The sequence below is a fragment of the Pyrgilauda ruficollis genome, unplaced genomic scaffold, assembly GCF_017590135.1.
Source record: "Pyrgilauda ruficollis isolate IOZ18807 unplaced genomic scaffold, ASM1759013v1 scaffold6, whole genome shotgun sequence".
Taxonomy (NCBI): domain Eukaryota; kingdom Metazoa; phylum Chordata; class Aves; order Passeriformes; family Passeridae; genus Pyrgilauda; species Pyrgilauda ruficollis.
In genome coordinates, this window is record NW_024527710.1 from 18,122,190 (window position 1) to 18,147,122 (window position 24,933).

Below are 24,933 nucleotides of genomic sequence, written 5' to 3' on the forward strand. Positions count from 1 at the left end.
GTTTAGTGGAGCATATGGAGGTGGTGCTGGTTGGAACTGATGATCTTAAAGGTCTTTTCTGGCCTTGATGGTTCCATGATTCTCAGAAGTTGCTCTGGATATTTATTTATGTGGGTGTTTCTTTATTTTGTCTTTCCTTATGAAATTCCACATTTTCAGGAAGCAGCTTCAGTTTGTGCTGGGATCCCAATCCCTGTAGATCAGGGCAGTGACAAACACCCCAAACTGGCTTTGTTGATTAGGGTAATAACGAAATAAAAAATGCATCACCACAGCAGGGGCTGAGCTGCTGAAACACTGAGATATTTACACGTAGAAAAGGTGGGATCCAGAGCAAATATTCCATAAATCCCAGCTGGGATTTTAGTGGCTTATTTGTTAGCAAACCCAGTTTAGCATTCAAAAATATGTAAAAATTTATATACAAAAGATATAGATAGATAGATAGATAGATAGATAGATATTTTATATATATTCTGATTGGCATATAGTTAATTAATATAATTAATATTAATTAATTATTCTGTAATGGTATATTGGTATAAATATATAATATATAATTAAGAAATGTATATACAATTTATATATAATTGTATAGTATTTATAGACATCATTATATATCTTATATATTTATATACATAATTAGATATATTATATATAATTACATCTAAATAACTCATACATATTCATATATATGAATTTAAATGTATGAGCAATATATAATTATATATAATTTTATATGTATATAATTATATACATATGTATTTCAATTGAATTATATAAATATATAATTTACGTGTGTTATGTATTTCACTTTAATTATATAAATATATAATTTACATGTGTTTATAAATAAAAATATGTAACAGTTTTTTTCTTTCAGGTTGCCCCTCTGAAAAAATTCTGTTTACCTGAAGTTTTTTATCCTGGTCTGCACTTGAAACTTGATAATGAAGAAAAGCAGAAGTGTCATGACAGTGACTGCAGATGAGGTGAGCTCCTGCTGAAGGTTTATTTTTTCTTCTTTTTCTTTCCTTTTCCTTTTTTTTTTTTACGTTGTGAAAATGAGCTGGAAAGTTGATTTTGTCTTCTTTGGTAAATATAAACTGGTTTGGCTTTGATTGCTGATGGGCAGTCTTAGAGGATTTTTAGATAGGAAGAAGAAAATAAAAGCTGCACATTAAAAAATGAACTCAAGCCCTGGAAAGGTTTGGAGGAGTTTTATCCAGGTCTTTTTGCTCTGGTGGTCTTTGGCCAGTGTGGTGTGGGCAGGGAGCAGGGAATGCTGCTGGGATTTATGGAATATTTGCTCTGGATATATCTCACCTTTTTATGTGTAAATATCTCGTGGAAGAAATTCTTTGTTTGTAGAATTTAGTTGTGGAGTTGTGGGATAGTTCTGGGTGGAGAATTGAGTGTGTTTTACCCTCATGGAGGAATAATAAATAATTTGCAGAATTTAGTACTGGACTTGTGGAGTTCCCATCTCCTGGGATACTTCTGGCTGAAGAATTTAGTTTCATCCCTGTGGAGGAAATAATTTGTTTGTAGAATTCAGTTCTGGACCTGTGGAGTTCTCTTCTCCTGGGATAGTTCTGGCTGGAGAATTGTGTTTTATCCCTGTGGAGGAAATCTTTTGTAGAATTCACTTCTGGAGTTGTGGGATAGTTCTGGTTGGAGAATTGAGTGTGGTTTATCCTCGTGGAGGAAATAATTTGTTTGCAAAATTCAGTTCTGAAGTCATGGGATAGTTCTGGCTGGAGAATTGAGTGTGTTTTACCCTCATGGAGGAAATAATTTGCAGAATTTAGTTCTGGACCTGTGGAGTTCTCATCTCCTGGGATAGTTCTGGCTGGAGAATCGAGTGTGTTTTACCCACGTGGAGGAAATGCTTTGTTTCCAGAATTGAGGGATCTCAGAGGCCTCTCTGTTGCAGAACTCCCTGGATTACCTGGAATGTGGGCTCAGCAAATCCTACAGCACTTCCAGCCACGCCCTGGGCATCGACCTGTGGAGGGGCCGCCGGTGCTGCTCGGGCAACCTGCAGCTGCCCCCGCTGGCCCAGCGGCAGACAGAGCGGGCCAGGACACCTGACAGGGACATCAGGACACCTGAGAGGGACATCGTGTGCAGACCCACCACCCTGCCCCTGCTGCCACCGCCCAGCATCGCCATCACCACCTACCACGACTGGTAAGTCTCGTTTCATTCTGCTTTCAGTAATTAATTGATTCGTTTGCTGGTTTTCTGGTTCCAAATTGGCTTTTTCCCTTCTTTTTTATTATAAACACACATCTAATTATCTTATATATATATTAATCTGATTAATCAGTCTCTATGAGTTGTTGTATCATGGATATAAGTTTATAAAAAATTTTTTTTTTAAATTCTACTTTGTTAAAAACCTCTCTTGAAAATTCTGATTCTGGTCTCAACCAGAGGATTTGTGTTCCTAACTTTGCTCCCACACGAGTTCAGGATGGTGCTAAACTCTCCCACAAAGGGTCGAGGGAAAGGCTCTGACTGTCTGGATGTTTCCCATCCCTGTGTGAGGAAAAAGGCTTGGAAAAACCTCATTGGGATATAAAGTTAAGCTGGAGATAAATCCCCAAGAAACCATCAGAGAGCTGATTACAAGGGGGTTGCTCCGAGGTGAGATGCAAAGTTGGAACTGGGGTGAAGTGCCAAAACAAGGGAATCAATCCAGACGGGAGGAGAGTTTTCCTGTACTGGAATTGGGTTTTATGGCAAAATAAGGACGTGTGTCCTGCTTGTCATAGGAATATTGAGGTGACATCAGTGTGACCTTAAATTCTGTGCTCTCAACTTTGGGTTTAGAGTCAGTTTTAGGTTCTAGCTTATAAATGCTCCACTCTCAGCTCCATTTGCTGGTTCATGTTCCTAAGCTGGAATCTGGGTTTCTGTTAAGCTCAGCACTCTGCATTTGTACAACTGGAAAGGATCCCATAAGCTCAAGGTAAGTCCCAAGAAACCATCAGAGAGCTGATTACAAGGAGGCTGCTCCGAGGTGAGATCCAAAACTAGAACTGGGGTGAAGTGCCAAAACAAGGGAATTAATCCAGAGGGAGAGGAGGAAGGCAAAACCTTGGGTGTTCCTGTGCTGGAACTGGATTTTATGGCAAAATAAGGATGTTGGTGTGCTTTTCATGGGAATATTGAGGTTATATTAATTACACCTTAAATTCTGTGATCGCACTTGGGTTTAGGATTGGTTTTAGATTATTATCTTTTCTCTCTTGGCTCCGTTTGCTGCTTCATGTTCCCATCATTATTCCAAGTTGGAATCTGGGTTTCTGTCAAGCTCAGCACTTTCCATTTGAACAGCTCTAGAGGACATCCCAAATCCATTTGTTAAAGTCCTTTTGAAAGTTTTCCTGCTGAAAATAGGATTTTTAAACTGCCCTGGAATAGCTGAGATAGAGGAATTGCAGGAGCTTTTGTCCAGGTTTTGTGATTAATTGCTGAGATAAATGTAACCAAACGAGTTCCCTGAGTTCAGATGGATTGGGAATTTTGGCAATAAAAGTGTTGGCTCACCTCTGTGGGCATTGTGTGACTGTTCCCTTTTGTGGGGCAGGAATTTGCATTCCTGACAGCGGGAGCCTTTCCATAGGGTGGGCTCGGCAGGATGGATTCGCTCTGAGCTTGGAATGTGCCTCTGTCCATGGTTTGGGAGGAATTGCCAGGGATTTATCAGGGATTTATCACTTGGAACACAAGAGGGCACCGCTGCTCCTCTCTCCCGGTCCAGCAGAATCCGTGCGTGTGGATATTCCTGGAACCCTGGCAGCCCTGCTCGGTTTTTGCTGTTTCTGTAGGGCTGAAAATTCCCGGTTTTCCACAGGAACTGGGAGTTACTGGTGTGACTGGGATGCAGTGCTGTCCCAGCTCCTTTTTCTGCATCCTTCTCACCTCCCTGAGCACTTAACATTGGCTGATCCTATAAAAACTGGGCTTAAATTTCCCATTTTTTACTGAACTAATTCTCACCTTCCTGACCACTTACATTGTCTGATCCTATAAAAACTGGGTTTAAAATGCCCATTTTTAATTTTAGTTCTAATCCTCACCTCCCTGATTGCTTACATTGGCTGATCGTATAAAAACTGGGCTTAAATTTCCCATTTTTTATTTCAGTCCTAATTCTCACCTCCCTATCCAGTTACATTGGCTGATCCTATAAAAACTGGGCTGAACATTGCCATTTTTTATTGAAATTTTAGGCATTGAGGGGTTCTGGACCAGGTTAGCACTGAGCTCTGCCCCGTTCCAGGCAGTTTTTCCCTACAGAATTCCCAGTGACTCAGGGCCTGCCACCCTCTCAGGAGCACAGCCATGGAATCATGGAATGTTTAAGGTTGGAGAAGATCATGGATTTGGGATGGAAATCCAACAGAGCTGCAAGCTCAGTGCTTATTAGTGATACAAAACCCAAATTAATTGAAGGTTTGAAGGAAAAAAATAGTGGATGAAACATGGAAGATGTTTCTGGAGACAGCCAGAAAAATAAGGGAGATTGATCCCAAAGCAGTAATTCCAAACCAGGTGTGATGTGATAAAATTTTCTGTGGAAAAGGAAGGGAGTGTTCCCACAAAACAGCTTTTAGGGATCCTGCAGGGCAGGAGGGACATGGGATAGAGATCTTCAGGTGACAATCTGAGTGGAGAAGTCTTCCAAGCTTCTTCTCCACAGTTTTTGTCCCTGTTTTCATCCAAGTTGTTCAAATGTTTCCCCACTCCAGCTCCATATTTTCTGACTCCAGCTTTGTGATAGGAAAGCCAGGCAGGAGGGAAGAGTGAGGGTGTGAAGAATAAATTTGTAGCTACACTGGGAGCATCCAGAAGAGTTCTTTTCCCAATTTTTTTGCTCCTTAGCATCTCCTGGGTTAGATTTGGCTGCTCATTCCCACCATTTCTCCACGTTTCCCTCAGGTGTGTGGGGGGTATTTGGATATTTTGAAGGGTTTGCAGCAAGTTTTGATGTTGAAACAAAAATGGGATTCATGGTGAATCCCAAAGCGTGAGGAAATCAAGGCTTTAAGAATTCCATGAGGAGTTGATCTGGTTTCATATTAAATATTGGAATGCACTTTTTTAGGGATTGGAGAGGCAGATAAATATTTAGGATATGGCAAGAAATACATTAAAATACAGATTTGTTGCCTTATTGTCCCTCATTTATGGCCTTTTTCTTCTGGAATTATTTTATTGTGGAGCCTGGAGATGAGAATCCGTAAGGAAAATATGAAGGGATTGATCCTATTCCCCACATCCGCCTGGAATTGGGATAAATCCACTCAGTCTCTACTCCTGTAGTACTCCCGTTGTTCTCCAGATGGTGGTGGTGGGCAGCAAATTAAAAACAGCGTTAAGAGCTAAATCAGCCCGAAATTCGGGATAATTTTGGGCACTGAGTTACTCCAAACCTTCCTCGGGAATTCTGACTTCAGCCAGAGCCCGCTCGTCCTGCCTGGGAGGCTGCTGGGAATTAATGCGGGATTGATAAAATGGGCATTAACTGGGAATTGATAAAATGGGAATGAATTGAGATATTGATAAAATGGGAACTAATTGGGGGATAGATAAGTGGGGATTAATTGAGAGATTGATAAAATGGGAGTTAATCGGGGGATCGATAAAATGGGAATTAATTGAGGGACATATAAGTGGGGATTAATTGAGGGGTAGATAAGGAAAGTTAGGATGATAAAGAGGATGAGATTTGCATGGAGAATTAAGTATAACAAAGCTGGAATCAGGATGAGAAACCAAGCTGATGCTCCTTCCATATCCCATGGATGAAAGGAAATATTTGGGAAGTTTTAAAGGAACTGAAGGATGAATCCCAGAAATTCAGAAGGAGATGATGTTTTGAAGAAATGTGGTTTTGAGGTTTTTTAAATTTTATTTTGTTTTTTCAATGCTGTTCCCGACCTTGTGATAATGCCCTGAGAAACTGGAGTTTTATCTCTTAGATAATTTCAAATTCTGGGAGATGGGAACTGAAGGAATGTGCTGCGAGCTTGGAATGGGGGAAAAAAAAAGATGAGCTAGTTTCCCGTGTGGAGTGAAAAATAGAAAACCTGAAGGAAAAAAATATTTAAAACCAGGGTTTTCATTTTTATACTGATATTTGAATTGTGTAATGGACATCACCAGGTTCAAAATGTGGGTAATTTCCATAAATGCCATCAGTTTCTGTGCTAATGAGCAGGATCAATTATTCTGATTGAGCATCCCTCCTGGATTTCAGAAGTCTGCTCTGCATTTCTGGGGGACATTTCCTTACCTTGGAAAAGGAGGCCAGTGGTGTTCCTCAGAACATCCCATAATCTGCAGGCAAAAGAGGTTTTCATTATTCCTTGCTGTTTCTGGGAAGTGGCTGTGGGAACTCAGAATTCCTGGGGTTTTTCCAAAGTTTCCCAACAATATCAGAGGTGTCTTGGAGAAATCTTGGAACAGCCATGAGGGATTTTCTCCTCTGGGAAGAAATATTTCCATGGAAATATTTCTGGGTCTGTTTAGGGCTTTTTCCTGGGAATGAACTGGGGATTTGGTGGGATCTTGGAGAGCTGGGATCCCTCAAAACATGGGAAAAGCTGGGAATGTTGTTGCGAGATGAGAGCCCCTCATTATCTGCAGGGGGGATCATAAAAATTCAAGCTTAAATCTGTTTGGAATCCACAAAGTGGGAAGCAGGGCCTTGCTTGTTGTGGGAAGAGGAAATTCCTTGGATTTTGGCCTCATTGCCACCATTTGGACTCCTCAGAGACCTGGAGGAGGAAATGGCCATGGGAATTCAGGGAACAACTTCCATAAAATCTGCTGTTCCCTCACGGTGTGAGGTGTTCCCACAGGGAATATCCCACATCCCTGCTGAGGTTGGGATGGGGTCATTCCCAAAGTTCTGAGGTGCTCCCATGGGGAATGTCCCATATTCCTGATGTGGTTGGGATGGGGTCATTCCCAAAGTTCTGAGGTGCTCCCATGGGGAATGTCCCATATTCCTGGTGGGGTTGGGATGGGGTCATTCCCAAAGTTCTGAGGTGCTCCCACAGGGAATGTCCCATATTCCTGATGTGGTAGGGATGGGGTTATTCCCAAAGTTCTGAGGTGCTCCCACAGGGAATGTCCCATATTCCTGATGTGGTAGGGATGGGGTTATTCCCAAAGTTCTGAGGTGCTCCCACAGGGAATGTCCCATATTCCTGGTGGGGTTGGGATGGGGTCATTCCCAATGTTCTGAGGTGTTCCCACAGGGAATATCCCATATTCCTGGTGGGGCTGGGATGGTGTTATTCCCAATGTTCTGAGGTGCTCCCACAGGGAATGTCCCATATTCCTGGTGGGGTCATTCCCATGTGGAATTGAGGCTCAGTCAGAGCCATAAACCCGAGCCATGGCTCTGTGTGGCACTCAGGGCTTTGGGTGTCACATCTGACATCGACCCCAAATCCTGGAGACCTTCTATCTATAAAATGAACCCCAAAAATCCTTTCCATCCAAAAAAACGTGGGCAGGCCAAATATCCCAAGGTCGCTGCTGCTGTGTCATTGCAAATGCCAACCTGTCCCAAAAAAAACTGGGAAAAAAAGGTGATTTTGCTCTCTCTGACTTGAATCTGCTGTTATTTCTCAGCCAAAAATACCCAGAGAAGTGTTTTGTCTGCCTATATTTAGGTTTTGGCTGGTGCCATCAGTTTCTGAAGCTCTTGCACCTTCAAAAAACTGTATTTTTATGTTTTCTTGGAGGCCTAAATAAAAGAACTATGATTAATATGAGGTGTAGTTACCCAGAGGAATTTTAAGATGGATTAATCATAGGTCAGGAATTAAAATTATGGTTATTTCAAAATCACTTGTTGTCCGCAACTTTTATTTTGTTGTTGCCACCTAATGTTTTAATTCCTTTCCATTTATTGAATTCATTGAATTTTACTCCAAATACTCTACATAACATCCCCTTTTTGTGTGAATTGCAAGGTGATCCCAATAATTTTATTAAGGATGAGCCTGTAAGTTCAGAACTGCAGGAGATAAAAGTGGTTGAAAACAGAAGCACACAAAAAAAAAGGCTTTTAATGATTCAATTTTAATTATACACCTCAATCCTGAGTGCAAAAAGACAGCTTGGGATGTGTGTGGAAGGGGAAGAAATGAGTCACTGTTAATCAGCAGAAGACAACGAAGCTTCTGAAATATTTTCTTCAAACTTCACCCTCGCTAGCAGAGAAAATAAATGAAAATTATGGAAATAGAGTTGATGGAAAAGCTGAATCAGACACGAGGTTGACAGGATTTTCTGACTAATGATAACTCATCTCCAGGGAAAGAGCAAACCCCGTTTGTTTTCACCTGCACAACCTGCTGGGGCTCAGCTGCTCCAGGACATTCATCCCTGGGAGGGTCCTGGGCTGGGCTTTGGAGTGAGCTGAGCTCTGTGTGCCCTCCCAGCCCAAACCCTTCCATCATTCCACCATTACATGGGTTTTCTTCAGGATTCCGTTCCTTTTGTCCAGTTTTTGATTGGTTTTGTTCACTTTTTTGTTGTTTTTATTCAGAATTTAATTGATTTTGTTTAGGTTTTGATTATTTTTGTTCAGTCTTTGGTTGTTTTATTCAGCTTTTGATTGGTTTAGTTCAGTTTTTGGTTGGTTTTGTTCCGTGTTTTGGTTGGTTTAGTTCAGTTTTTTGTTGGTTTTGTTCAGTTTTTTGGTTGGTTTTGTTCAGAATTTGATTGGTTTTATTTAGGTTTTGGTTGGTTTTCTTCAGTTTTTTGACTGAAAGCCTGGTTATTTTAGTTCAGGATTTGGTTGGTGTTGTCCAGTTGTTGTTCAGTTTAGTTCAGTTTTTGGTTATTTTCCTTCAGTTTTTGGTTGGTTTAGGTCAGTTATTAGTTGGTAACACCTGAGGACATGGTCAGTGGTGGACATGGAGGTGGTGCTGGCTGAGGGTTGGACTTGCTGATCCTAAAGGTCTTTTCCAACCTTACTGATTCTCTGATTCCACGATTTTGTGATTTCCTAAGCAAAGCTCCCCAAAATCCACCTATAAATCCCATCTTCAAACACTTGTGGCCAAGTTCCTCCCTCATTTCCCAAATTCCTCTTGGTCCACCTGGCCCTGGGGGGCTGTGATGCCTTTGGACCTTTCCTGATGTTTTTTTCAGTACCTCCATCTGGAATATTTCCAGATTTCCCTTTTGTGGCAATTTCCTGATGTGTTTTCAGTACCTCCATCTGGAATATTTCCAGATTTCCCTTTTGTGGCAATTCCCTGCTGGAATATTTGGAGCAGAGGCCTGGAGAACCCTGGGAATGTCCCTGGAAGGAAGGAGAGGATTGGGAATGCAGGATTGTCCCATGCTGCTGCCTCACCCCAGCTCCAGAGTCTTTTTACCCAGCACTGGAGATTTTCTATCCCTTAAAAAATCATGGAGTGTTTGGTTTGCTTGGACAGGCCCCAGCCACCCCCTCCCTGACCCTGTTTTTGTTGGCAGTGGCACCAAGCTGCTCTCGAGGAGTTTTGGCTGTGGATTTATTCCTTTAATTAAGCCATAATGGACAAAGCTTCCTGGGAATTCTGACAGCAGAGCAAATCCTGCTCTTTCCCAACTCCAAAATGTGAGGCACTGGCAAAGCTGGAAGCTGTTGAACAGGGAGTGTTGTGAGTTTTGCCTGGAATTCCTTAGGGAAAAATAGCTGTAAAAAAATCCACCTTATAAACTTGATTCTGGTTTATCCAAGGGAGCTGATAAGGGGGAGATGAGCTGAGACACAAATAAATAAAATAACTGGAATGAAACTGGAATTATTTCTGTAAATCAACTGAAAGTCTGGGAGAGCAGGAGGAAAATAGAAAACTTTGGATTAATTTGGTGGAATTTTCTGTTCCTCGGCCATTGTGGGACCAATATCAGAGAAATTTGTGGGCTGGTGAAGATGATTTCAGTCCTTTTGTGGCAAGGAAGAGGAGGGTGCTCCAAGATTCCTTTTTTGTCCTTTTTTTTGGGCAGTTTTCCATAGGAATCCATGGCAGGATGCAAAAATGGCCAAGCAAAGTGGGTGTCTGGATTAGATCCAGGGGATTATTTGTGAGCACTAAGAAATGACAGAGCAGTATTTTGGGGGGTTTTGTATTTGTCATTGTATTAAAAAATAATGGAATTGTTTAGGTTGAAAAAGCTTCTGAGGTCATCAGATCCACCCATGTCCCCAAGTGCCACATCCACAGAGCTTTTAAATCCTGCCAGGAATGGAGGTTCCACCCCTGCCCTGGGCTGGAAAAGCCTTTCCAGGAAGGAATTTTCTCTGCTTCATCTCTGTATTAACACAAAGCCTTTTCTCATCAGGATATACCAAATTTTCAGATTTTTTTCCATCAGTTTCTCCTTTCTCTGGAGTCACCCTGGAGGTCTCTGCCCGTGAGGAATAAATTGAATTTTTGTGGTAATATATTACAAATACTTTGTGTAATCTATAGCTGTGAAATGAGGAAATAATCACAATTAATACAGATTGCTCTGACATATGGGATTACTCACTCTGGATATATAGAAGGCATTTCAGTGTTCTCTGGGAATAAATCAGGCACAATCCCAAGTTGCTAAGCAAATTCCCTTCTTACATCACGCCCTGGTGGCTTATATAATTTGATAATAAAATCTAAATGATATAAATTTATAATGGATTTATAAATATCAATTTATTGCCAGTTACTAGGAGGGAACAGCAGAAATACCTGCAAGAATAAAGCGTGGTATAAAATTGTATTTTTTGGCAGATGAATTGCGTTTTGTGGGGGATTTAATATGGAAAAAACTGATCCAAATCCAGTTTAGGACAAATGGGAAGGGAAAGGCACCGGGTTTGCTGTTCTTCCCAAATCCTTCATGCGTGTTCTAAATGCAAATAATTTCCTGTGCCAGGGAACACCTTGTAAAGCTCAGCTCAAACAGAAGCAGGGCCTGCCTGACGTCGGGGATTAATTCAGGGTGAGCAGATGAGCACCCAGCCACTCTCAGCTCCCAGGGAATATTTCCTAAAGATGGAATTGGTTTTTTGGGACTCATCTGGAAATTATTCTGGGTTTTCTTAGCCTTCTTGAGATTCTGGGTGTTTTAATACTGGAAAACTTATGGTTTAGTTCAGCTTTTGGTGGGTTTAGTTCAGCTTTTGGTTGGTTTAGTTCAGCTTTTGGTTGGTTTTGTTCCATTTTAGGTAGGTTTCCCAACCAAAAATTCTCTTCCCAAAAATTCCAGGGCCCCCTAAATCTGTGGGAATGGAGATCCAGACTGGATGATTTTAAGCTATTAAATATAAAACAACCTTATCTCTCAATAGGAATCTAAATAACAGTGGATTGTTATTAATTTTTTTTGCCTCTCAAACGTGGGGAATTTGTCATTTAAACCTGTAATTAGGGATGGATTCCTGCTTCTCTTGCTGCAGGAAACTTTCAGGGAAGGAGAAGGAAAGTCCTTAAACATGTAATTTCCAGTTTTCTGTTGTGGAGCCATCTTTTAGCAGCTCAGCCTGTGAGGCAGCAGATGCAAAGGCAGGTGGTTTTTGGTTTGTTTTTTTTTTTCCTTAAAAATTGACCAGCTGAACACCATGAAACCTTCTGTTTTTGGGCTGGAAAGATTTTCCTGGGATTTGTTCAGCCTTCTGTTAAAAAGAGATGATTAAGAGAGGGTTGAAGATTTTTTTATTCTGTAGAATTCCAGACTGGCTTGGGCTGGAAGGGATTTTAAGGATCTTCTCATTCCATGGGCAGGGACACTTTCCATTATCCCAGGGTGCCCCAAGCCCTGTCCAGCCTGGCCTTGGGAGCTGCCAGGGATCCAGGGACATCCCCTTTATCTCTGGGAAATATCAACAGCACCTCTTCACAGATAAAGGGATGATGCTCCCCAAAACTTCTTTGCTGTTCCATTTTTGTTCTGTTAAACCCTGGCTTTGGTTTGGGTGTTCTGGAGATGTGGCTGGTCCAGTGCAGCTCAAATTCCAATGGTGAATTCCTGTTTTTCAGGTGAAATCATCTTTTTATTCCCCAGGGTTGGGTGGGATGGTTAAAATGCTGGTGGAGTGTTTAGGTCAGGCCTTAAGCAGATTTGCTGCTTCTCTGAGGGAGCTACAGCAAAACTGGGACTAGGATGGAGTAGAATTAACTACTCTAGGACTGCTCTGTCCCTGATGGAATTAGTGGCAGTCACCTGGGATGGGCACAGGACATCTCTTGGATGTGATGGAAGGGAAATAAGGGGAAAAAATGAATTTGTATAATTTCCTCTCATGTCAGTCCCTTCGTGCTCCTCTCCTTTTTTCCCCCCTTTTTCTCCACTCCTGCTCCACCCCTGCAGAGGTCCCACAAACAAAGGGGTTTGTACACAAAGGGTTCTTTGTGGGTTCTGTACCACAAACACGTCCTTCCCTGCAGCTCCCTTGGATTTCCTGGGAATCTTGTCCAGCTTTTCACAGAGCTGCTCCCAGCTGCCCTTTCCCCATCCCTGCCTCCTTCCCCTCACCTTCCCCGCAGCCGCTGCTCTCACTCCAAGCCTTGCCTGTCACTCCTTATCCTGACATTTCAATCCACTTCCAGTTCCACATTCAAGCCCCTTTCCCTAGCTTCTCTTCTCCTGGCTGCTTCCTTCCTCCAGCTCCCAGCTCCTTGATGTTTTCCTTGTCTTGCTCCAGACATTTCTCTCTCTGATCCTTTTTCTTCGTCTCTGCCTGTCTCCACTGCCGGGGTTGCTGTGATTTATTCCTGGTGCTGCCTCATCCTGGCAGCTCCAGCTGCTGCCTCAGGGGCTGAGCTCAAGATCACATCCCTGTCAGTCCTGTGACATTTCCACCACAGATTTATTCCGTGCTCTGCTGCTGGCTCTGTAACCCAGTTATTTTCCAGTACAAATGACAATTCCCGTATTCTCTGCTCTCTCACTCCTTCTTTTTTTCTCTCTTCAGTCTCTGTGTTGGTTTAGTCCAAGAAAAAGTTGTTGTTTTGTAGGGTTTTCTCCTGCCTTAGCTTGGTTTGCTTTTCCTCAAAATCTCCTTTTCCCACCCTTTCCCAAACCCAGACATTCCTCCTTTCCTTTTATTTCCTACTGGGAACGAGCTTTGGCTGATTTCCCTGTCTCCTCCTCAGACTCATGTTCATCTCTCCCAGAGCTAATGGAGCTGGTTGGCTCCTGGAATTTCTCTCCTGGAAATCCATCATAGATCCTTTTCCAACCCATTTGGCAGAACTCCACCTTAAGTAGGGACGGTGCTGTGAAATCCCATCAGGTCCTGGCCCAATAATGGGCTTTTTTCCCATCAAATGTGGTCTAATTTTAGTCTAAAAGGGATTTTAAGAGGTTGACTTCTTCCCTCGTGCACCCTCAGCTTTATAAATGTTTGGAATTGTCCATCTCTCCTGACCTTTCCAATCCTGGGCCTGATTTAAGCCAAGGAAATGCTGCTGTGTGTGAGGGACCTTCCAAGTAATTCCAGAACTAATGAAGCCCCTGTTGCTCCAGGAGCACATGGATTAAATAACAAATTACTGAGCAGCAATTAAAAGACACATAGGGGATCTGTGATTTTTATTTTATAAAGAAAAATCATAATTTTCAGATTGTTTGGAAGTTTAATAAAGATTTTATATTTTCCTGTTAAAGGGGGAATTCTATCAGCCAGGATTTCTGGAAAGGAGACTTTGTACTTGATTAAAAATATGTTTTCCCCTGGGTTTCCTTGCTTGGAAAAAGAAGCCCAAGTAGCAGCAGCAAAGTGCAGTCCCTTGAAGTAATTTCTCTCTAATTAATTTGCTGTGGGGTTGGTGGAATCTTTTTGGGATGCCCTTGGGATGGCACAGGGGCTGGAATAAGAGAGGGGAATTCCTGACTGTTTTTATCTAAATGTGCTCTCAGGAAAAATTTTCCAATTGCTGTGCCCCTGGCTTAAAGTGCTGTGAAAAGTCAACTAAAAGCTTTTCCTTTGCTACTGGAGCGTGTAGGACACTTCAGAATTCCCTTTTCCCTGGTGTTTTACTCCATCCTGGCTATCAGGACTCAGGAACAGGTAAATAATGGTGCTGCTGAGGAAGAAAGATGTGTTCTTGTTGCTTAGCAATTGCTCTCAGCACACTCGAGATCAGCTTTTGATGAGGAGTTGCAGGCTTGGAAATGTTGTTTCCCACCCTATCAGGTATTTTAATCAAATATATTGAAACTTCCAGACTCTTCAGCGAGCTGGGAAGCGGGGATGGAATCTCACCCAAATGCACTTAAACTTCTGAAAGTTTCCTTAATTGTCCTTTTTCTTCCAAGTGGTCTCATTTTCCTGCCAGGCACTTTCCTTCAATCATCTTTTCCGCCTCCTCAACAATTCTTTCATATTTCTGCTCCCTTTTCTGATGGAATTGCTACCTTGGGCTGCAGACAGTAATCTGTGGGGATGGACAGATCAGTGCAGGGTGTTCCTGGGCTCTTCAGGGAATCGTTTTCATTTGTTAACCAGGGTCAATCCAGGCTTGGGATGAACAGAGGGGAAACAGCCCTGGGAGGATTGGGAGGGATGCGAGGTGAGACTGGGCTGGATCTGCCCCACTCAGGTGAGACTCCACTGGCAGAGCTGCCCCAGCCCTGGGGCACAGGGATGTGGAGCTGCTGGAGAGAGTCCAGGGGAGCACCGGAGCTGCTGCAGGGCTGGAGCCCCTCTGGAGCCAGGCTGGGAGAGCTGGGGGTGCTCACCTGGAGAGGAGAAGGATCCAGGGAGAGCTCAGAGCCCCTGGCAGGGCCTGGAGGGGCTCCAGGAGAGCTGGAGAGGGACTGGGGACAAGGCATGCAGGGACAGGACACAGGGAATGGCTGGAAGTTGAAAGAAGGTAGATTGAGATGGGATATTTGGCAGGAATTCCTGGCTGGGCTGGAATTCCCAGAGCAGCTGTGGCTGCCCCTGGATCCCTGGCAGTGCTCAAGGCCAGGTTGGACATCGGGAGCACCCTGGAATTGTGGAAGGTGTCCCTGCCCCGGGCAGGGGTGGCACTGGGTGAGATTTAAGTTCCCTTCCCACCCAAACCATTCCAGGATTCCATGAACCCCCAGAAGCTCTGATGCCCTGGGTACTCTCTATTCCCTGCAAACATGGGGAATTCCTGTCAGGATTTTCAGATCCCAGCTTTCCTGCCAGTTAGCTCCAGTGTCTGCTTCTCACCTCCTCTTGGCTCATCCTGGAGTGAAGCAGTGTGTCTGGCCAGAATTCCAAGCTCTAAATCCATGGTGAGTTGGGAGATGTTGGCTGCAGGGTCCCGTGGGTGTGGAACACCAGGAGTTGGCAGTGTGAGGGGTGGGAGCTGGAGCTCCACGAGAGCTCCCCTGGGACCTTTCCCAGGGAGTTTTGTCAGGGAAGTGTGGATCCACTGCCACCAGGAGCTGGAAGGTGCTGGAAGAATCTCCTGTGCTCAGAATCATCCTCCAAAGTGCTCCAGACAAGCTGAGCTTGGAGAAGCTCTGGCACTCCGATGGATGGCACTTTGTGTCCCTCTCCTCCTGCTTCCCCGAGGGAATGGAGCCTTTCTTCCTCCCCCAGTCTCCTCTCCCTCCTCACCAGCTCCATTCTCTGGGGTTTCTCTGCCCATCTCAGCACAGGACCTGGTCCAGGCTCCGGGGCTGCCACTTCATTACTGATTTATGGATGGCCAAATGATGGGAAGCACTTCCTTAATGGACACTTTGGAAAACAGTTCTATTGCTTTTGAAATGGGATTTCCCTCTGTTCTCCCTGCCCTTTGAAAAGCTTTAGGAAAAGGCATGGAAATTTCTTCAGTAGCAGATGTATCCTCACAAACCCCCTCCAACCTCCCATTAGAGTTAGAAAGTTCATTTTTATTTCTGTTTGGGATTCCATTGATTATTTCTCTTGGAAATTTCATTTTTTATTTCTGTTAGGAATTCCATTTTTTATGTCTGTTTGGAATTCCATTTTTTGTTTCTGTTTGGAATTCCTTTTTTTTTTTTTTCTTCTGTTGGAATTCCAGATTTATTTCTGTTGGGAATTCCAGCTCCAAAGCATGTGTGTGGATTTGGTTCCCCCTTCAGCTCCCAGGCCCCCTTTGTCTCTCCCTGCCTGTCAGTGGAGTAACAGATCCCAGCCTACCATGTCAGAATTCCTGAATCATCCAATATTCCCGTTGTGCTGCTGCCTGAAGCTCTCAGGATTAAATCCCACTGCAGTTCCAGTGCCCTTAGCGAGGCTTGGGCAGATATTTTGGTTTATTTTGGTTTTTAATAACTGGGAATAGCGCACAGGGAAGTTCTCTATGATGAGGCTTTGCTGGAAGCAGAGGAAGGCACACTGGTGTTCCTGGCAAGAGTTTTGGGATATTTGATGGAAAACCCTCTGGAATGGACAGGGATTTGCTGTGTGATTGATGCCTGCACAGTGCCACCAGAGCACTTCACTCATGTGCTCTCCTTGAGTCCTCGTCCTTTAAAAACATTTATTGTGTTTGCATTTTTGGTCACCGTATTTTTACCAGTTTGAAAAGTGCCCCTCCCTCAGGGATTTATTGTGCTGTTACACTCCTTGTCTTTAACTTCTTTACTTGAATGTTGCTTTTTATCCTTGGAAAAGTAGAACTTGCTTTCATGGTGTTTATATCCAGAGATAAAATTCCTATTTTTTTTCTGTTTTAAATACATAGACTCTAAAAATTACTGGAATTGGCAGGGAGCTGCCAGCTCCCCCATCCTTTGATTTGGCAGAGGTTTGATCCTTTGGCTCTGCTTCCCAGGACGATGGAGCCTTTCCATGGAGCAGGAATTCCTGCGTGCTTTGTTCCTGCAGAACAGAATTCCTTTGTGTTTGTTCCCTTTTAGCCTTTATCTCCACTCTTAGCGCTCTCCCATCCCTCCCAGAGCCAGGGAGCAACATCGGGATGTTGGGCAGGTCCTTAAAATTTCCTGGGGATGCCCCGCGCTCCCCGCAGGGCAGGACAGAGTCCGGCTGTCAAAATAACCCCGAGCCAATGAGCGCGGCCTGGGTGGAGCCAGCGCCGTGCGGGCAAAACTAATTCTCAATGAAAGCCCGGCCTGAGAGCGCGGGATGCGCGGTGCGCGGAGCTGGTCCCTGAAATCCCAGCGCGGTCCGCTCCGGGGAGGGCGGGATGCTGGAGCAGTGCGCGATTCCCTGAGCTGATCCCTGAAATCCCAGCGCTGTTCCGCTCGGGGAGGGCGGGATGCTGGAGCAGAGGCTGATGAATTTTTCATGAGCGGCCACAACAACAACACCGGGAGCATCTTCCCAGGAAAAGCGGGGGCTTTGTGGCAGCGCTGCCGGATCCTCCTGCCGCGGATGCTGCCCGCTGAGTGAGCGGGGGCAGCTCCGCGTTGCCAGCGCCGGCGCTCGGGGGATGCGCGCCCGTGGCCATCGCTGAGCGCTCGCAGCTCGCCCAGCGCCGCAGCGATGACGGCCAGGGAACCTTCCCGGGAACTCGCCACTCCCGAGGCCGAGGTTTACATCAGGACTTTCAAGGAGCAGATGCACCTGGAGCTGGAGCTGCCCAAGCTGCCCGGGAATAGACCCACGTCGCCAAAGATTTCTCCTCGCAGCTCGCCCAGGAACTCTCCCTGCTTTTTCAGAAAGTTGTTGGTGAATAAAAGCATCCGCCAGCGCCGTCGCTTCACGGTGGCACACACATGGTAAGCTCTGCCGGGTTTAAACTGGGTTTAAACTGGGTTTAAAACCAGTGGAGCTGTGGTTTGAAGCGGGGAGAACGAGCGCGGGTCGTTCGTGGGTTCTCCCGGCGGTGAATGGAGCAGAAAAGCAGCCGGGGGATGTTTGGTGCGGGGCCTCGGCCCTTGTTCAGCCGCCGTTCTCCGGGAGAAATCCAGCCCTTTATTCCCGGGAACAAAGGCAGCAGCCGGCAACTTTGCCAGGCGCCGTGTGTTTGTGTGGGAGAGCCCGGGGTTTCACTGCAGAGCCCAGGAATTCGTTGCAGCGCCCAGGAATTAATTTCATGACCTGTGAATTTATTTTGTAGCCCATTAGTTCATTTCAGAACCAATGGAATAATTTCAGAGCTCATGAATTCATTTCAGAGCCCAGAAATTAATCTCAGAGCCCATGAATTAATTTCAGAACCCAGAAATTCATCTCAGAGCTCATTAATTCATCTTGGACCACATTTCAGAACCCAGGAAATTCGTTTCAGAGCCCATCAATTCGCTTCAGGACCTGTGAATTAGTTTCAGGACCCAGGAATTCATTTCAGAGCCCAACAATTCATTTCAGGCCCCATGAATTGGTTCCAGGACTCATTTCTGAGCCCATGGATTCATCTCAGAACCCATGAATTCATCTCAACACATTTCAGAGACCAGGAATTCATCTCGGAGCTCAGGAACTCATCTCAGAGCCTTCAGGCCACGTTTTTTCCTTCACTCTCTCAGCTCAGGGTGATTGGAGCAGGGCACTCTCAGAGCTAAATCCTGGAAAAGGCTTGGAGACAGTTCTTGCTGGCTACAAATCTCCCTCTTTTCCACCTTTTTTTCCATGGGAATCCTGGCTGAGAGGCTTCTTTTCCCTCCCCACAAATCTCTAACCCCAAACAGTCGATTTGGGTGCCATTACAGCTGATTGGGGCTGCCTCTGACAGTCACTTATCCTCCTTAAACCATAAACATCAATCAAAAGATGGAATAAAATCCAGGAAAATCCGTGAGGATCTCACTGGTTCATTTCCTAAATTTCCTCTTGCAGGATCCACCTTTTAAATTCCAAAATATGCACCAGTTGAGTGTGGGAATTGAACCAGAAAACTTTGAGTAATGTGAATTTTTTTAATCCTTCCTCACACAGCCATATATCCACTACTTTCCCATTCCTTTAGAATTCTGGAATCCTGCAGAATTCCTGCTTTTTGGTTTGTTTATTGGTTTTGGTTTGTTTTTTATTTAAATCCAAGCAGTAATAACAGCCTCGAGCTGGTTATGAGCTGTAGCAGCTCCAGAGTGTTCTTGGGGATTTTAATTGCTCGGAGTCACTGGTGATGGGGTTATTCACATTAATTCCCTGGAACATCTGTCATGGAGCTCATCTGATCCCAGCAGCCTATCCAGGGAAATCAGGGAAAGATGCTCCAGCTGGGAATTAGAGGAGCAGGATGGAACCAGACTCAGCGTCTGTGGTGTTTGGTGAAAAAGAATTCACATATTTCATTTGGAGATGAAACTTGGATCAACTCGTAAAGGAGGTGGGATCCCTCTAAATGGAAAAGAGGGAAGGTTTTCAATTCAATTTTTTGGTGATTTGGAACGGTTTTAAGCTTAGATAAGAAAGAAATAAATGTAGAAATTAAGAAAATCACTCCTAAAAGGTTCCAAGGATGTTTGAGTGTGAGCACACCCTCAACACAAACCATACACCAAACCCACCTGACATTTAATTTAAATATTTAAATTAATGTTCAATATTTCCCTGTGCTCCAGAATTTCCTTGGAGTGTCTGGAGGGTGTTCCATGTGTGCTGTGGGGTCCAGCTGAGCCCCTGGATGTGCTGGGGAATTTTGGGATTGGGATGCAGGGCACGGAGCAGCCTCACCTGTGCCCAGCCAAATGCCACTTACGTAAGGTGCCCTTTGTGGGAGCTGGGAAGGAAGGGAAGGAGTTGCCTCGGGAATAAACGGGCAGTGCCAAGCCAGGGAATTCATCCATGTTGGATTTTATGGAATCTGTAACTTCTCCAGCCTCCTAACCAGAGAACTTCCTCACACTGGGGGGGTAAATCAGCATTTTCACCACACTGATGCTGTTGTTTGAGGAATCTTCTGCTCCTTTTCCTTGTTTCCAGTTTTCTGCCTTCCCTCACTCCTCTTTCCCTTTGAAATAATGGCCTTTCCGGGCATTTTCCTGCTTTTCTGACAGTACATGGCAATTCTCTCCTCTTGCTGGTGCTGATGGAATCTGTGTCACCACAGCCTGCTCCCATATCCAGACAGATCTTGCCCAGAAAAAAAAAAAAAAAAAGGAAAGCAAATATTGAGGTTTTTTTTTAAGAATAAGGCCATGATTCAAGTGTTTCCATGATCCAAATGATTCTTTTCCTCAGGGAAAAGCTGTTCCCACTGGCCACGATCCACATGTTACCACAGTGACCTCCAAACCTGTGTCAGCCTCATCCCTGCCTGCTCCAAACTCTGGATCCCATTTCCAACTGCCTCATTCCCATAAAAGAACAGCACAAAACCTCTGTAGCTCTGGGATTTTCCTCCGCCAGGATCTGCCAGGCTCATTCCTGTCTTGCATCTGGCAGTTCTGCCTCAGAGATCCCAGAATTCCAAATGCTCCTTCTTCCTTTGATAATTCCCCTTGGTGCATTTTGGGGAGATTGTATGTGAAAAAAGGCAGGCAGAAGCCATGGAAATTTTGGACATGGTGAATTTCCTTTGGAATGACTGGAGAGGGAGCAGCATCTCCTGGAGGTGGTCCTCAGCTCTTTCTCCTGCCAGCCAAATCCCAGCACGTTCCCATTCCACATCCCACAATCTGCTCTCCCTCACCCCATCCATACTTTGAGGATTCCAAAGGAATAATTTTTAAAATATCTTTGATTTTTACACTTCTTCCATCTTATTTTTGCCAAGCAAGAACTTCATCCATTTTACCCCCATAGCAAGGTCCTTGCCAGCAGTGGCTTGGAAGATCCCAAAATTCAGTGTTTTCCAAGTCACTCTGCAGTTTCTAACACTCATTCCTTTGTTTTGCTGGATTTAGCCTCCAAATATAAATAGTTCCTCAAGGCCAGGTTGGACAGGCTTGGAGCAACCTGGGATAGTGGGAGGTGTCCCAGCCCATGGGAATGAGATGAGATTTAAAATCCCTTTGAACCCAAACCATCCTGGAATTCCGCGAATATTTCTCCAACTGAAATAATATATTCAGTTTTTATTTACTCAGGCTCTGCTGAGCTTTTAAAGAAGGGATTTCTACAATATGATGTTGATTGTCTTTACTTAATGAAGATTTTTGTGGATTTTTCCCAAATTAATTCACATTTAGCTTCATTAATTTAATAGCTACCTGTTACCTTGTGGATGAAGAAAATACAGAACAGAAATTTAATCTTAGGAAATTTCGCTCTGTTTTTTCTCTTGGTTATCCCTGAGTGCAGCTAAAACACAGCCAGCAATTTGCTTTTCAAAATATAATGTCAAATATAAATAATTTTATTTTAAATAAATTCTTTTTTTTTTTAAAAAAAAACATGCTTTTGTTTTCATGGCACAACAATCTCCCGTGGAGGAATTCAGGGAGTTAAATAAGATGGCACAATCCACAATCCAGTTGAGATTTTTCCAAGCCTGGTGAGTAACAACAGAGCTCTTGAATTCCTGGAAGCTGCAAAATTCCATGGAGGCGGATGGAAGTGGCCAAATTATTGTGTTGGCTTTTGTTTTATGATCATGGAATGGTGCTTCAAAAAGATGGAATTTTGGAGAGTATTTACTTGGAATTACTGAGGAGAACAGGAATTGATAAGGTCCATTGATAAGGTCTTCTGTGGTTTGGTGGTGGTGGAGGAGCTCAGGTGCTCCTGGTGCTGGTGGAATTGATGAGATCCATGAATTTCTCAGTGGTTTGTTGCTGTTGGAATTGATGAAATCCATGAATTTCTCGGGAGGTTTGGTGCTGGTGGAGGAGCTCGGGTGCTCCTGGTGGCTCCCTGGAATTGATAAGATCCATGAATTTCTCTGGGTGTTTGATGTTGGTGCTGGTGGAGGAGCTCAGGTGCTCCTGGTGGCTCCCATCCATGGATAAGATCCATGAATTTCTCTGGAGGTCTGGTGCTGGTGAAATTGATGAGAACCATTCCCAGAGGATCCCTGGTGGCCGAGGCCTGCCTGGAGAGTCCCTGGCCTCCAACCCTCATGCGTGGGCTCAACTGAAGTGAAATTTTCTGTGGCAAAAGGGTTTCCAGGAGGTTTTCCTGCTGGGTTTGGCTTTGTTGGAAGTGTTGATGTGTGGAACTTCCCTCGTGGCAGCATCCCCACGTTCAGGCTGTGTTTTTGGGATGTTCACTTCCCACGTTTGGGCTGTGTTTTTGGGATGTACACTTGGCTCTTCCCGGGCTCCGCTTGGTTGCCAGGACAGACTGTGGCAGACACATTCCTGGTTTGTCATCATTTAGGCACTGTGGGTTGGCTTCACTGTAGATCTCAACATTCCTTGATCCCATTTTTGGGGGGTTTTTTGTAATTTTTTAGCTTTTTTAGTTCTGAATAATCCCCATGTTTTACTTGGATTGTCTGGCATCACCTCAGAGGTTCCACAGGGATCAGGGGATCATGGAATCATAAAACCAGGATGGTTTGGGATGAGAGGGACCTTAAAAATCATCCCATCCACCCCCTGCTGTGGGCAGGGACACCTTCCACCATCCCAGCTTGCTCCAGGCCATCTCCACCACTGCCCTGGGCAGCCTTTTCCCATGGATCACAGCCTTTTCCATGAAAAAATTACCCATCTATCCAACCTAAAAATCAACTCTCCTCCTGTCCCTGTTCCCTTGGAGCAGAGCCTGACCCCCCCCAGCTGTCCCCTCCTGTCAGGGGGTTGTGCAGAGGCAGAAGATCCCATTGAGCCTCCTTTTCTCCCATTGGTTTTTTTTTTTCCCTAGGATTTTCTGTATATTCTTAAAATGTTTTGTGCTGTAGCTCCAGAAGCTTTAATGAACCCTGCAGGTTGAAACTGCAGAATGATGGATGACTTCATTAGGTGGAAGTTGCCTTCCCTACCAATAACAGAAAATTAGCTTTTCTGTGTTATTGGATCTGTTATTCCTGAGCTAACTGCAGGAGATGAGCCTGGAGTATTTTGGAGCCCATTCCACAAAAATGAGGTTTAAGGAAACTCAGAATGTTCAAAGGCATCCAATCCTTGTAGCTTCAAAGGTATTTTCAGATTTCTGTCCCTTAAAGCATCATAGAAGTCAAATGATGTGTTATTAATTAGAGCTGTTAATGCAGCAAACCTTGGGAACATGGACAACGCTCCCTGGGATTCCAGGCTGGAATTCTGGGGTGTCTGCAGGGCCAGGGGTTGGACTGGATGATCCCTGTGGGTTCCTGTGATATCCCAGGATTTTATTTTGGTTAAACAGTCATCTTGCTTGGTTAAACAGTCATCTTGCTTATCTAGGGATTCTTTTATTCTGTGGTTTTTTTTTTTTTTTTCTGAGGAAGGTGGAGAAAGAATGGAAACACATCAAATATGAAAAGTGGAATTTTGGGATAGGGTTGACACAAGGAGCAAGGGACAAGGCAAAGAGAGAAAGGGAGAAGGGCAAGTAAATCCAGGTCTGCTGCTCTTCATACATCCTAAAATCTTGTGAAAATAAGGAAAATTCACAGCATGAGAAGTTCATGTTCCTCATCCTTCCTTATCTCTCAAACGTGGGAATTTATCCTGGAATTGCTGGTGGATATTGGAGTGCTGGACAGCATTTTAAATTTGAGTTTTTCCTTAGTGGCTGACTGAGGGAGGAAAGTTTTGAAAGCAACTGGTAATTATAGAACTGGGATCACTCTAAATTAATGATGGCAAGAGCTGAGTACCCGGCTGTTTTCCAAAGCTTTCTCTTGTCCTTAGGGAATGTGTCCTTTTAAATCTGGATTGTCAGACTGGCTCCCTTAACAGGCTGTTCTGTGGAGTGCTGGAGGTCAGGGCTGGGACAGGAGCACAAATGGCCCTGGTGTCATCTCCCCCATGGACTGAGCTGCTTCCAGCTGGGCTCAGTGTTCCCCTTTTCCAGGAGTTTTCTGTTGGATTGAACCCCCGGATCCGTTTGTAAACAAACTCATGGAGAGACCACAGTGGGTTCATAAATTATGACTTTGGGTTTGGTGCTGTTGGATATCGATTTCATCTGGAGCCTCCTCCAGCTCCACAGGAGGTGGATAAAAGCAGCAAATGGATTTATGAGGCAGAGCCAGGGACAGCATTTATGGATTTGGTTTTCCTCTCAAAGACAGCTGGGAACAAAGGAGGAATTTTGTCCTTACCACAAAAAAACCCACAAACCCTCAGACGACTCCATTGTCGTGTAAGTGATACTTGGCAGACAAATATCCATGGGTTTTGAGAGGAGTCCATGAGGAACAATCCTGCTGGCTCAGGAGATTTCCGTTGGTGCTGAGATCCAGGTGATCCCATTGGGATATGGCAAAGAAGGAACATGAGGGAGGAGATGGGACGGGATGGAGAAGATGCCTATGGAATGAGAGCTGGGGTGATGAGCAGCCCCTGCTCTGTACAAACTCTGATCAAACCTGAAGGGTTTCCCTGGAGTCCAAGGTCTTGGCAAGCTCCAGGCTGGGATCCAGACTCAGCTGTTGCCGTTTTTTCCAGCTTTTTCTTCCCTACAAACACAAGGTTCTCTTCTCCCACCCTGCCTCCAACAACACCTTCCCCAGTCACCCAATCTTCAGTCTTTGGTTTTTCTAGCAGAGGTTGATGGAAATCCATTCTGCTGCACTTCCAGGCTGCCTCCAGAAGGAAGGAGAGAAATCCTGAAATGCTGAAATGTCAGCCTTTGCTATTTTTACAGCCTTTCCCGGGAAGCAGCTCCGGCTGTGCCGTCTACATCCCAGTCGGGATCTGCCGGAGCCGATGATCCCTGTTTGGCTTGGCCTTGTCAATTGTTGTTGTACAGGGTTAAAAGCTGTTGTAGCAACTTGGAAATGCCTCCGTTGGTCAGACCAGGATGAGTAGAGTGGGAATAATCCTCAGCCGTGCTTGGAACGCATCAGGAGCTTTGGGCAGTAGCCTTGAACCTTTGGATTGGGATTTCATGGATTTGAATTCTGTGAATCACAGAATCCTGGGATGGTTGGGGTTGGGAGGGACCTTAAAGCTCATTCCATGTGCAGGGAC

The 24,933-nt window shown here is 44.5% G+C and overlaps 1 protein-coding gene across 1 annotated transcript in view; it reads left to right on the plus strand.

Annotated features, from left to right (window-relative positions):
• Nucleotides 1-935: 935 nt before the first annotated feature.
• Nucleotides 936-24,933, plus strand: part of PDE4B (phosphodiesterase 4B) — a 146,830-nt gene continuing 122,832 nt past the window's right edge. Inside the window, exons 1-2 of the mRNA XM_041482971.1 lie at nucleotides 936-992; nucleotides 1,937-2,193. Coding sequence (XP_041338905.1) covers nucleotides 951-992; nucleotides 1,937-2,193 — 299 coding nt within the window. The 5' untranslated portion in view covers nucleotides 936-950. The remainder of the gene's footprint in view (nucleotides 993-1,936; nucleotides 2,194-24,933) is intronic.